The sequence below is a fragment of the Pristis pectinata genome, chromosome 5, assembly GCF_009764475.1.
Source record: "Pristis pectinata isolate sPriPec2 chromosome 5, sPriPec2.1.pri, whole genome shotgun sequence".
Lineage (NCBI taxonomy): Eukaryota > Metazoa > Chordata > Chondrichthyes > Rhinopristiformes > Pristidae > Pristis > Pristis pectinata.
Window position 1 is genome coordinate 12,902,578 of NC_067409.1, and position 14,775 is coordinate 12,917,352.

General features: G+C 41.5%; 1 protein-coding gene across 5 annotated transcripts in view; it reads left to right on the forward strand.

Annotated features, from left to right (window-relative positions):
- The window catches only part of actr3b (actin related protein 3B), a 74,451-nt gene that overhangs the window by 47,163 nt on the left and 12,513 nt on the right, over positions 1–14,775 (forward strand). For all 5 annotated transcript variants that reach the window (XM_052015927.1, XM_052015928.1, XM_052015929.1 and 2 more), the window contains one exon: positions 14,329–14,472. In XM_052015927.1, coding sequence (XP_051871887.1) covers positions 14,329–14,472 — 144 coding nt within the window. The remainder of the gene's footprint in view (positions 1–14,328; positions 14,473–14,775) is intronic.

A 14,775-nucleotide genomic window follows, 5' to 3' on the forward strand; every position in this document is an offset into this window, starting at 1 on the left:
AAAATTTCAGGATACTAGCCCAGCAATGATGGAGAAATAGATGTCCCAGTAATTTTTGAGGAAAAAATGACTGGGACATCTGAGGTGGTTGATTTCTTGTTTCGGTCTTTGGATGTAGAAGTTGTAAGAGAGGAAGGTATTGTCGAGGTACACTTGTCAAGGCAAGCTTGCCAATCTGCTGCTCTTAATAGCTTGAAACTTGCAATTAGAGGTAACTGCAAGGCTATGGGCACACAGATATTATTAAATAGTAAATTGGGCAGCAGTTTCCAATGACCCAATATGGTGTGTTAAAAGTGGAAATTTGCAAGTAGCTGTCCAAGTTGGCTTGACCCTTCTGAAGCATGATCATCTCAGTGAAAGGTTGCTGAAAATGTACAACTGCTGTGCTTTTAAAAGCAAGTAACACCATGATGAGTCTTATTGGGATCCAATAATTTCTCTGGTACTTTTTCCATCAGATTCTAATTTTATTGTTGGAGAATTAAATTAAAATCGTAACAATTTTCTTTCCATTCTGTCTCTTATTTTTCTTTCAATTCAGTCTGTCTTACTCTTTTTTATTTGTCTTCTCTGCATGATTTGGCATTGCATTTCCAGGTTTAGAATCTGTGTGACTTAGTAAGACTTCATCAATCTGGTTGGTTAAGGAGGCGCAGTGTCTCTTCTTGATGGCTACAGATAGCTGGTAACTGCAGACTCCAGGATCCATAGTTCATTGGCGAGAAAGGTGATAAATACACAGAGGATGTCGAACAGATGAGCCGTTCTGAAATAAAACAGAAAATGCAGGAAACACTCAGAAGGTTAGACAGCATCTGTGGAAAGAAAAACAGAGAGAAGCAAGAAAAACAATGAATGCTTTAGGTTGAAGATCCTTTGTCAGAGCATTCATTAACCCTGTTTCTCTTTCCACAGATGCTGCCCAGCCAGTGTTTTCTGTTTTTATTTCAAATTTCCAGCATCTGCAGTTTTTTTTCATTCCTGTCCTGGAATGTGTAAACTTCCCTTCCCATGACAAAGCTTTTGGCCATCTAACCTGATAACTGTTTCAGCACTCAGTTTGGTTAATATTCCTGTGAAACACTGTGGGTCATTTTGTTATGTTAGAGGCACATTGTAAATGGAAGTTCCCATTGTGTCCATGGCCCTTCATACACGTTGAGCATCACATTACACCACTAGATGGCAGATGAGCCTTGGGGGTTAATGTAGTGCTGTAACATTCTGATTTAATAAATGTTTATTGAGCAAGGAACATCTTTGGTCTTGAATGAGAGAAGTTTTGTTAATGTTTTAAGGTTGTGACCTAAACACAAATGTACATCTGTGCTGTTGTCCCTTTCAAGAAGTTGACCAAGTTGGCGGGATGGGATCTTGCATTGACTACTTTTGGACAAATGGTTCTCAAGTTTATTCCTGCTAATTATTGCACGTTTTACATGCAGTGCAGCTTGGTTAATAGGTCTTCAGTTACTTGTGAGTGTTTGATTAATTCTTTTTATCATGCTCAACCTATAAGAATGATTTAATTCTCTGTCAACTAATCATTCCACTTTGAAGATGTTTTAAAACAATAAATTAAGAGCTACATTTGGGAGATCCCTTGTACGAAATAATCAACGATTTCTGCTCTTCAATATCCTGGTTTACAGTGCAATCGAATGGCACTTACTCTTCAATCACAAATAGCCAGTTTGGGTTTTGTCAGGGTTACGTGGCTGCAGACACCAACACACCTTGTCGTGAACATGGACCAAACAATTGACTTCCAGAGGTGAGGTGAGAAAAGATACCTTTGATGTACGACTGCAGTTGACTGAGTGTGGTGTCAAGGAGTGGTGGTAAAGCTGAAAACACTGGCCATCAAAGGAAAACCACCACAATGGTTGGAGTCTTACCTTGCACAAAGGGCGTTTGTATTTGCTAGTGGTCTATCATCGCTGCTCCAGGACATCACTCCAGGAGTTTCTCATGGCAATGCCCTTGGCTTAACTATCTTAAGCTGCGTCAGTGACCTTCCTTCCATAATAAAGTCAAAATATGAGATATGCTTTTCAATTCCATTTGCTGTTCCTGAGCAACTGAAGAAGCATGTGCCTGCATTTGACAAGACCTATAAAATGTTCAGGCATGGATAGATAAATGACAAGTAACATCAGTGTCATAAGTGCCAGGCAATAACCAGCTCCATAAAGACAGAGTATACCCATTTTCCTTTAATATTCAATGATATTGCCATCACTGAGTCCTCCACCCTCAACATTGTGGGAATCACCATTGACCAGAAATTCATCTGGACCGACCAAATAAAAACAATGGGCCAGAAGCTGAGTATCATGTAGTGAGAGATGCACCTTTTCCACCATTCACAAGGCACAAGTCAGGATCCACTTGCCTAGACGTTGATTTCGAACAATCTTCAGAAAGTTTGACACCATCTCCAGGACAAAGAAGCCCATCACTCTAAACATGTATTCCTTCCATACCAGTGCACCAAGTGTACCATCAACAAAATGAGGTGTGGTCACCAACCTAGGCTACTCCAACGTGGAGGGGAACCTGCAGTGGTGGTAGTCCCTTGTGCTCAATACCCTAGTCCTTCTCAATGGTAGTATGGGTCTTGCAAAACCCATGAGGTGCCAAGTATTGAGCACCAAGGGACACCACCACCTGCACATTCTTCTCCAGATCACATACCATCCTAACTTGAAAATATAGACTCATCGAGAGATACAGTAGGGATGCAGACCCTTCGGCCCACTCAGTCCATGCTTACCATCAAGCAAACATTTTTACACTCATCCTCACTAACCCATTTTATTCTCCCCACGTTGCCATCATCCCCCCAGATTCTACCAGTCACCTACACACTAGGGACAATTTACAGAGGCTATTTAACCTATGGCTATGGGTAGAATGTGCAAATGCCACAGAGATGGCACCAGAGGTCAGGATTGAATCTGGATTGCGGAGTTCTGAGGCAGCAGCTTTACCAGCTGTGTCATAGTGCTGCAAAAGTCACCGTTTCTTCAATATCACTAGGTACAAGTCCTGGAACTCCCAGCATTGAGTGCTTAATCTCACGAGGACTGCAGTTGTTCAAGGTGGCAGTTCATCACTAACATTCCAAGGACAATTGGGGATGGACAATAAATCCTAGCCTAGTTAGCAAAGTTCTCACCCAGATAAATGAATCAATAAAATTGGATCATCATCTGTATTCATACTTGTACTTTAGGATTATTAATATTCTTCCTGCTTGCAGCAAACGGAAGTGAATTTTTCCTCCAGGGTGCAAATTAAGTTATCAGTTTATTCCTTTGCTTTGCAAAGTGATAGTGTAACATGAGAGTTGCAGATCTTTAGTGAATGTTTGTACCTTGGGAAATCAACTTGTAGATGTGTTTTGACCCTGTTTTTTAAGTGAGACTCTTCTATTGTATCCTGTTTTGTTGGCTAAGGTTATTTCTTTGGTGCTTGTAAAAAAAAGAGAATTTTAGGACTCCAATTGGGAAGTTTTATGATGGAGAGTAATGAACATTTTGAATAGCTTTTCAAGCAGGGTTCTGAAGGTAAAAACCTTGGAATTGCTTTCTTATTTATTAAATTGTAGGGTATGAGTGTCACCAGAAAAGCCAGCATTAATTCACTGCCCTAATTGCCATCAAAAGTTCTGTTCTTGAACTGCTCCAGTCCTTGTGGTGAAAGTACTCCTCCAGTGCTGCTCAGTAGAGATCCCAGAGTTTTGTCCCAGTGACGATAAAGGATCAATAGTATATTTCCAAGTCAGGATAGTGTCCGCACCTAACAGGGAAATTTGCAAGTGGTAGTGTTTTTGGTGTCTGCTCTCCTCATCCACAGCTATTTGGATGTAGAAGCTGCTGCTGGAGAAATTTTAGGAAAAGGTGGATGCAGTGTTAGGTGAAGTTAGTGTCCAGGAGGAACGAACCTAGGAGGAGAGAAATGGCATCTTCGTGCTCAATTATCTTGTCTCCGTGGATACCTTTTTGCAAAAGGTACAAAAAGAACTGTAAGAGGGAACTGTAAAATATTGTTGAATAAGGATTAAATGTGTTAAAACTGCCAAGTTTATAGAACTGTTGCGTGACTGGTAAGTAATTTTGGGTAATGGGAAGTGGTGTTAGATGAGAAATAATGATGCATAAATGGAAACTAAATGTAAAAGGTCAGTGGAGATAAAGCATTCATTCACAGGATAGTGAGTGCTGGAAAGCTGTTTTAAAGTATTACCAGTGAGTGGAAGACCTCTGCATACTTAAAATTTATCCTCACTCGAGAAAGCACTTAGCTTACTTGTAGGAAATAAAATGCCATAAGGAATGCAATGTCCCTTTTAGTTGTTAGGTAGGTAGAGCAGTGGACTTGATTGAATCAAATGCAGCAAGGAAAGAGAACAAATCACTGAAAATCAAATCACTAGGTCAATTGGGAGGGGGCAAGGAATTCTACCATCATGAGAAGCAGAGCAGATCAATTTGAGAACTTATAGCCTCTCCAAAACCTCTGCTTGGAATAGAACAAAGTGGGAAAAAAAATGTCAGACAGTTGTGTTATTGCAAACATGGTCAGCATAGTGGAAAGAAGATGCCATGAGGCCCAAAAGGAGAGTTTAGGGCCTGAGAGTTCCTTACTAAGCCTAACTAATCTTCTACTTGGGGAGACATAGGATGAAAACCCAGCTGATCTACCGATAAGAGGTTTAAAGGGACGAGGAAGTGTGAAAAGAGAAGTTGCACTATTGCAGGAGATGCATCGTGAGCAGGAAAGTGACTATTTATGAAGTCCACTTTACCTTTGGGGGAAGTGCAATGAACATTTCTTCATTCTCCTCCCTTGCCTTTGGACAAGCAGCTTCAGCTAGTAGTTCTCTGTTGATGTTGTAATATCTAGCTGTTACTCTTGACTTCTACATCTGAGATGCTCCTATTTCATCAGTTAAAGAGAAGGCACTTAAACAATGTGTGTTGGAGAAAACTGAAAAATCCAAAGATCACAATTCTTAACATGTAGAATCGTTATGTACTGATTTTATCTAGGGTCCATGGGATACTTGCCTTTAGATAACTGAATCTGAAAAGCACCAAAATAGTTTTGAATTCGGCATATTCAAGCAGAGGAAATTTTAGTTGACTGCACAAAAACCATTTGCATTTCCATGATCACTGCATTTCAATATATACCTGCAGTTTGGCATTAAAACTGCACAGGGTGATGTCAAAACCTGACATACCTCCGGGGAGGAAGGTATGAGCTCAACTGGCAGAGATTAACCTTCACATCCTTGAGTTACAGCAGAATGAGAGGTCAGTTTCACACTGTCAATGCTTGTCTTTCACCAACACTGATTTAGAAACATTCATATCAGAGTCATAGAGTGGTACAGTATGGAAATTTGGCCCAATGTGGGATGGCACGGTGGTGTAGCGGTTAGTGTAGAGCTATTGCAGCACCAGCAACCCGGGTTCAATTCCCGCCGCTGTCTGTAAGGAGTTTGTACGTTCTCACCGTGTCTGCGTGGGTTTCCTCTGGGTGCTCTGGCTTCCTCCCACATTCCGAAGATGTACAGGTTAGGAGTTGTGGGCATGTTGTGTTGACGCCGGAAGAGTGGCGACACTTGCAGGCTGCCCCCAGCACATTCTCGGTAACGCAAAAAGACACATTTCTCTGTGTGTTTTGATGTACATGTGACTAATAAATATCTTGTCCATGCTGACCAAGTTGCCTTCTTGAGCTAGTCCCATTTTACTGTGTTTGGTCCGTATCCCTCCAAACCTTTCCTATCCGTGTACTTGTCCAAATGTCACTGCTCAGCCTCCTACACTCCAGGGAAATAAACTCCAGGCTCTCGTTGTAACTCAAGCCCCCCCATCCCCAGTAACATCCTGTGAATCTTTTCTGCACCCTTTCCAGCTTAATAACATCCTTCCTATAGCCGGGCGACCAGAACTTCACACAGTATGGTCTCACCAATGTCTATTACAATTGTAATATGATGTCCCAGCTCTTGTATTCAATGCCCTGACTGATGATCAGATTAGATAAGATCAGATATCTTTATTAGTCACATGTACATGGAAACACACAGTGAAATGCATCTTCTGCGTAGAGTGTTCTGGGGGCAGCCTGCAAGTGTCGCCATGCTTCCGGCGCCAACATAGCTTGCCCACAACTTCCTAACCCGTATGTCTTTGGAATGTGGGAGGAAACCGGAGCACCCGGAGGAAACCCACGCAGGCACAGGCAGAACATACAAACTCCTTACAGACAGTGGCCAGAATTGAACCCAGGTGCCAAGTACCTTCTTCACCACCCTGTCCACCTGTGTCACTACTTGCAGGGAATATGTTCTGGAAAAAGGTCTTGGGAATAACTAAACTACTCAGAGGCCTCTAGAACCTAAGGCCATTTGCAGAACTTGCTTCTGGTAGCAAGAAACCACTGTAGAGCAAATCAGGGCAAGTAGTGTACAAACTCTGCATGGACCTGAGTATATCTTTGAGCTGCTGAGTAGGATTGACACAGCCTTATCACCAAAACATCCCCAAAGTTAGAATGTATGAAATTGTATGACTAACTATGACTTGTTTTTTGAAGTGGTTAAGATTGTGAAACTTGGTTTGATGCATTGTACCTGCCACAAAGCATTTCTTGAGAATTAGTAGAAAGGCTTCTCATCGTCTAGCCATTTATCCCTGACATTAGAATTTAATAAATAGAACCAAGAGTAGATCATTTGGTCCATTGAGCCTGCTTTGCCATTCAACAACATCATGGCTGATCTGCCCTAGGAATCATTTTTCTGCCCTATTGTCATAAATTTAGATTCCTTTAATATCCTGAAATCTTATCATTTACTGTTTTGAATGCAATCAGGGACCAAGCCTCCACAGCCTTCTGGACTGAAGATTTGAAAAAAGAATGACTAGACTATTTGAATAAAGAAATTTCTCCTCATCTTAGTTCTATCCCTTATTTTGATACTGAAACCGCAAGTTCCAGTCTCCATAGCCAGGGGATCCTCACCATATTGACCAGTTGAGGCCTCTAAGAAATTGTTTCAGTGATGTCATGTCTCATCCTAATGACCTCTAGAGATTAGATCTCTAGCCTGCTTAATCTCTCCTCAAGGCAGACGTGCCATCCCAGGAACTAGTCCAGTGATATACAGTATTTCGCTGTCCTTCCTCTATAGCAAGTATATTTTTGTTGAGCGGAGAGACTAAAATTGTCCAGGTGTGGACTCACCCAGGTCCTACACAATTGGAATAAGCCGTCATTACTTTTGTACTCCAATCCTTTTGCATTAAAGGCCAGCCTACCACTTCCCTTCCTGGGATGTTGGTAAATCTAATGTAAATGTAGCAGTTTAGGAAACTCGCAACTGGAGCACGAGGCAATTTGTGTTGTCAAAGCAGTTTTGTTTTACATTATAATCTTACTCTTTGGATATTTGTAAAAAGAAAACTTGTTTTATGTGGCGTTTGATAGCACTGAAAAGGACAATGAGCAATAGGCTTTGCATTTTTTAAGCTTAATTCAATATGTTTGTAGAATATTTAGATAAAATTACTAAACTTTGGCAATCTGAATAAAAGTAGGAAAAAACAAGTTTTACAGCACCTGAGAAAGTCTGTTATCACCTTTTGATAGTGAAAAGTACATTTACAAAATATTTTTAAGACTTGGTGCCAGTTTCAGAATAGACAAGATGATAGTTCCTGAGGTTACAGTATGTGTTACCACATATAGCCCAAATGTAACCCTCTTTTCAATTGATATTTCAGATTTTAGTGCACAATTGCTTTGCTCTTTAAATAAAAACCCGAAGTAGGTATTCCATTAATTCCTTGTTTTCATTAAGTTAATACTGAAAATCAATTAAGTTACAGTTTCTTTGTACATCTCTAATGGGTGCCATTTAAAGTTCATTAGCTGTGTGTTTAAAAGGAGAACCTAATTCGGGATTGCAAACAAGAATAGTGTGAAATGATTTGGAAACTAACACATTGCTCATGTATAGTTTAACAATTCTTTCTGAATCTGACATTGGGACCTTAACTGTAAAGTGCTGGTTTAACTGGTTAATCTCCAGCAGCACCCTGATGCACACTTGGGTTGCTATCAGTTTGAGTAAGTGAGGTGTGATAAATGAGGTGTGTCACTGCTCTATGGCTGTGCTGGTGATTTGAAGTTTTAGGATGGGGGAAAAGAGACTGCACCTTGAACCACACAAATTGAAACACTGTGGCAGCCTTTTCTCTCAGTTATGTTATTTTCCCTTGGCATAATTTGCCTAAAATCAGCATAACTTGCACAAGTATTGCAAAGTTTTAGATACAAGTAACGTGTATGAGAATTGAGTTGCACTAGTATTAGAACCTAGCCCCACTTACAAAACTGGTCACCCAATCAGAGTGAATTGATCTAGACAACATTAATGTATGGGCTGATATGTGTAAGTAACATATAAGCCACAAGTACCAAGCAGTGATCATCTCCAACAAGGGAGAGTCTAACCACATACCCTTGACATTACTGGTACTGAATCCCCACCACCAACATCCTGGGGGTTACCATTGATCAGAAACTTAACTAGACCAGTCACATCAATACTGTGGCTACAAGAGTAGGTCAGGGGCTGGATATTCTGTGGTGTGACTTGTCCCAAAGACTTCTCACCCTCTACAAGGCACAAGATGGTGGAATACTCTCCATTTACCACAAGTGCAGCACTAATAACTCTTAAGAAGCTTGACACCTTCCAGGACAAAGCTGCCTGTTTGATTGGCACCCCATCCATCAACCTAGACATTCATTCCCTCCACCACTGGTGTACAGTGGCTGCAGTGTGTTTCATTTACAAAGTGCACTGCAGTTACCTGCCCAGGTTATTCCAACAGCTGCTCGAGAGAAAAAATGTCTGATAAGAGTTGGGGCATCATATTACAGCTATACAAAACATTGGTTTGGCTGCACTTGGAGTATTCTGCACACACTGCAGGAAGGATGTGGTAGCATTAGAAAGAGTGCAGAAGAGATTCATTAGGGTATTGCCTGAAATGGAGAGCTTTAGTTGTAAGGAGAAATTGGATAGGCTGAGTTTGTTCTTACTGGAGCACCGGAGGCTGAGGGGTGACCTTATAAAGATTGAAGGGCTTCGATAGGGTGGATTGTTAGATTCTTTTTCCCAAGGTATGGGTGTCTCAGAAATTTAAAGGAGATCTGAAGGGTAAGTTTTTCCACACAGAGAATGGCAGTTATATGGATTGAGCTGCCAGAGGAGGTGGGAGAGGCAGATGCAGCTTCAATGTTTAAAACTCATTTGAACAGGTACTTGGATAGGAAAGGAGTAGGGGATCTGGACGTAATGCAGGCAAATGGGATTAGTGTAGGTAGGCCTCATGGTCAGCATGAATGAGGTGGGCTGAAGGGCCCGTTTCTGTCTTGTATAGTTTTGTGACTATGACACCACCAAAACCTGCAACCTATGCCATCAATACTCGCCTCTTGTGTAAGGGCAGTGGACTTAAGAACTGAGGATTTTAAATTGTATCATTACAGGTTAGTAAAACAAAATATGTTCCAGGGAATATTTAAAATTGAATGCAAAGCACTTTGTTTTAGAACTTTCAAAATAGTGGCACAGATTGTGTGGTTCCTGACCGCTGTACCTGCGCATTGCAATGATGTTGGGAATAAACTGGAGGTCAGATGCCAGTGTATCTGACCTGCCTTCTGTGCCGCTGGAATGGGACTGAGTCTGCAGCAGAGCTCACTTATGTTGTGGAGAGGATTGCTTTCTATCTGGCCACTCAGCTCTGTGTCAAAGGATGGATGATTAAAAAGCATTATCCTACTCCTCTGAGTGGGGTCATTGACCTTGATTAAAAAGGTAAGTGGTTTAGTTTATTTTATTTAATGTTTCTAGGTATTGCACAGAAAGGTGTTTTAAATAAATGAATTATTAATAATTCAATTTAAAAATAATATTTCTTCTCTTACAATGACAGTGAAGGAGATCTTTTGGCCCATCAGTTCCATGCCAGCACCAAGCAGAGCAACCTCATTGGTCCCATTTCCCCTTCTCCTTATTTTCCTGTACCCCTGCAACTTGCTTTCTTTTACACGTGTCCGTCAACTACCCTTTGATTCTATTTGCCATTAACCTACATTAAGGTGTAAGTTACAGTTGCTAATTGGAAGAACTAGAGGGCAGAGCTTTAAGGTGAGAGGGGAAAGATTTAATAGGAACCTGAAGAGCAATTTTTTTTACACAGAGGGTGGTGCGTGTGTGGAATGAGCTGCCAGAGGAAGTGGTTGAGGCAAGTACAATAACAACATTTAAAAGTCAGTTGAACAGGTACATGGATAGGAAAGGTTTAGGTTATGGGGCAAATGGGACTAGCTCAGATGGGCATCTTGGCCGGCATGGACCGGTTGGGCCAAAGGGCCTGTTTCCGTACTGTATGACTCTAAGCCTGTGTGACTCTAATGAACCTGCCAGTATGTCTTTGGGAAGTGGGAGCATCTGGAGCATCCCAAGCATTCACAGAGAGAACATGCAAGCTCAGCACAGCTTTAAATCCTTTTGAGCTGTTTTTAAATATCTAATCCTCAGAGATGCTTAAAAGCATTTCAAAGGTTTTGATGGCAGCAAACTAAGACAGGTAATTTTAATTAAGCTACTGATCAGCAATGATCTAATTAAATGTTTGAGCAAGCTTGAAGGGTTGCTTCTGTGTTCCCTTCAAGTTCTGACACTCAGGATGTTGATGCCGTGGGGATTATGATGTAAATAATCAACAAATTGCAATGTATAATTTGCAGAAGAATACGGCAGAATCACAGTGCATGTGCAGAACGTTCTGGGAAATCTATATTCAAACTTGTTAAAAGTATCTCAAACCTCACATTGCATGGGTTTGCACCAGGGGGCGCTGCTCTTCTTTAATTGTTATTATTTCTTGGAAATATTGTGACAAAAATTTGTTTGTTTAAAACATTATATTTTTATCGATTATAGTGTAAAACTATTTGCCCTCTGGTTTATTAGCTACCTGAAATTCTAATGAAAATTATCCAACAGAGATATGTCTAATATACCTTGTATTTAAAACAAAATGACCATGGTTTTAGTGACTCAAGAAATTTTTTAGGTTATTTAGATTTTGCAGCAAGTGTGTTTTGACCAACTCGTTCAAAGTCGGCTCACCCTATAAAGAAGTTTTTAGAATAGATGTTGAAATGATTCCATTGGTGGGAGAATCTCAAGCAAGGGGTCATAGTTACAAGAGCATTTAAAACTGAAGTGCATGAGATCATCTTGCAGAGTGTAGTAAATCTTTGGAATTCTCTACCCAGGGTTGTGGAGACTGGATCGTTGAGGTCTTTCAAGAACAAGCAGGTAACTTCTTGAAAGATCAGGGAATTGAGGGCTATGGGGAACTGACACAGAAGAGGAGATGATACCCAGGGCACATTTAATGGCAGGGCAGGCTCGAGGCCTACTCCTGCTCCTATTCTTGACCGACTGAGGTAGTGGGCTGAGGAGTTTAATTCGGATGTGCGAGGTGTTGCATTTTGGAAAATCAAATCCAGGTAGGACTTTCACAGTGAATGACAGGGCACTGGGGATTGTTGTAGAACAGAGGGATGTTGGGGTTCCCTGAAAGTGGAGTCACAGATAGACAGGTGCTGAAGAAGGCTTTTGGCATGCTGGCCGTCATCAGTCAGGGCACTGATGATAGAAGTTGGGAGGTCATGGTGCAATTGTACAGGACACCAGTGAGGCTGCGCTTGGAGTATTGTGTTCACTTTTGGTTGTCCTGCTATAGGAAAGCTGTTATTAAACTGGAAAGAGTGCAGAAAAGATTTACAAGGACCTCAGGGACTTAGTTATCGGGAGAGGTTGGACAGGCTAGGATTTTATTCCTTGCAGTTTAGGAGACTGAGAGGTGATCTTATAGAGGTGTATAAAATCATGAGGGGCATAAATAGGGTGAATGTAGTCAGTCATTTACGCAGCGTTGGGGAATCAAGAACTAGAGGGTGTAGTGTTACGAACCAGCAACAAAAGAAACACACCGAGTCATGTATAAGTGTTAAAAACTACTTTATTAATAACTACTTATGATAATAAGAAAAATAAAAGTAAAAACATTAGGATGTTAAAAGTAAAAATGTTAAATCTTAAACATTAACCCCAAAAACTAAACTCCAAGTGTGTGTGTGTGTGTGTGTGGCAAATTCCCAAACTCCAAGTCTAGGAATAATTCTCAAAGTTCAGTTCAGCAAGCCATAAGGTGAAATGTGAGCAAAGGCTTCTTCAACAACCACAGTTGACTGAAGACAAAACATAGATGTAGAGAGAAAATAGAGAGTAATTACGAAATCCAAATGTTGCGTGATGGAACCCAAATGACGTCTCAGTGTCTATTCAGCAGTGACCACTCCACCGCATCTTCCTCACCCCGAAAGGCTCTCGAATCGTGGCCGTCCACACAAATACCTGTTTCCTTCTACAGGTCAACAACAAAGTGAACTCCACTGCTTTGTTCTGAAGTATCTGCCACCCAGAAAAGCATCCGAGATGTGGCCGTCCACACAAATACCTGTTTCCCTCTACAGGTTAACAACAAAGTGGACTCCACCGGATTACTCCAAAAATCCATATGTGGATTGTAGTGACAGGCACAGTTACTGTTTTTCATCCATTGATAGAGACTAGCAGGCTGGTCTCTCTCCCTCTCTTCCTCTCTCTTCCTCTCTCTTCCTCTCTCTCCCTCTCTCTCCCTCTCTCTCCCTCTCTCTCCCTCTCTCTCCCTCTCTCTCCCTCTCTCTCCCTCTCTCTCCCTCTCTCTCCCTCTCTCTCCCTCTCTCTCCCTCTCTCTCCCTCTCTCTCCCTCTCTCTCCCTCTCTCTCTCCCTCTCTCTCCCTCTCTCTCTCTCCTCTCTCCCTCTCTCTCCCTCTCTCTCTCTCCTCTCTCTCTCCTCCTCTGACTGACTCCGACTGACTGCTTCAAAAATGTCGTTACGTCCTTTATCTTCTGTTGTCGTAACCACGCCACACACACACACACACACACACACACACACACACACACACACACACACACACACACACACACACACACACACACACACACACACACAATGCTCTATCTTAAGGGGACATTACCTAGTCCGTAACAGTAGATATAAGGTGAGAAGGGAAAGGTTTCATAGGAACTTGAGGGGCAACTTTTTTACACAAAGGGTGGTATGTATGTGGAATGAGCTGGCAGAGGAAGTGGTTGAGACAGGTACAATAACAACTTTTAAAAGACAGTTGGACAGGTACATGGATTGGAAAGGCTTAGAAGGTTATGGGCCAAATGCTGGCAAATTGGATTAGCTTGGATGGGGGTAATTTGTTGGCATGAACCAGTTGGGTTGAAGGGCCTGTTTCTGTGCTGTATAACTCTATGACTCTAGGATATATACCATAAAAGGTAGAATCCTAGGGAGTATTGAGAATCAAAGGGACCTTGGTATACAAGTCTAAAGATCCCTGAAGGTGATAGCAAAGGTAGATAGAGTGGTGAAGAAGGCATATGAGATACTTAACTTTGTTAGCCAGGACATAGAAAATGAGAGCAGGGAGGTCTTGGTACAACTTTATAAAGCATTGATTCAACCACAGCTGTAATATAAGTGCAGTTCTTGTCACCACACTACAGGAAGGACATGATTGCACTGGAGAGGGTGTAGAAGAAATTCATGAAGGATGCATTAGGTTTGGGGTGGGATGTTTTGGTTCTGAGTGGAGACTGGATAGGCTGGGTTTGTTCTCCTTGGAAAAGAGGAGACTGAGGGGGTACCTGACGGGTACACAAAATTTTGGTATTGATAGGGTAGATCGTATGAAACTTCTCCTCATGGTAGTGTATAAGGCTAGGTTTGAGGTGAGGAAGAAAAGGCTTAGAAGGGATCTTGGGAAGATATTTGTTTCACCCAGAGGGTGGTTGAAGTCTGGAATGCACTCCCTGAGATGCTCTCTCAAAATCTATAAACATCTGGACAAGTACTTGAATTGCCAAGTGCTGGTAAAGGGGATTGAAATGTAAAGGTACTTGATAGTTGGCATAGGAATGGTGGGCTGAAGGGCCTTCTTACTCATCGACTAGGTCAAATGAGCTGTCTGCTGGCTTGATCCGTTGATATGCATTAACAAAATTTGGCTATAACATTGTCTTTTTCATTTCAAAGCAAATTTCTCTGATGTTTTTTATATTTTTCTTCCCCTTTTTCTCCTAAATCACTGTAGGCTGAAGGTTATGTCATTGGAAGTTGTATTAAACACATCCCTGTTGCAGGTAGAGATATTACCTTCTTCATTCAACAGCTCTTGAGGGAAAGGGAAATAGGAATACCACCTGAACAATCCCTGGAGACTGCCAAGGCTATCAAGGTAGGAATCCAGAACAAACATCCTATTTTTTCGTTGTTGCCCTTGGGAATATCAACTGTACCTCATAACCAACATCTGACACAAACCTCTACTACCTTGCCACGTGAGCAATGGAGGTGCAAACCTGCCTTTTCACTGCATCCCATTCAGGCCCCAAACACTTCTTCCATCTGAAACAGAAATTTATTTGTATTTTGTTCAGCTGAATGTAGTATTTGCTGCTGTTGATGTGGTCTTCTCTAAGTTAGAGGGATGAGATAATAAACTGACTGATTGCCCTGCTAATTCAGTCAGTTCAAACAT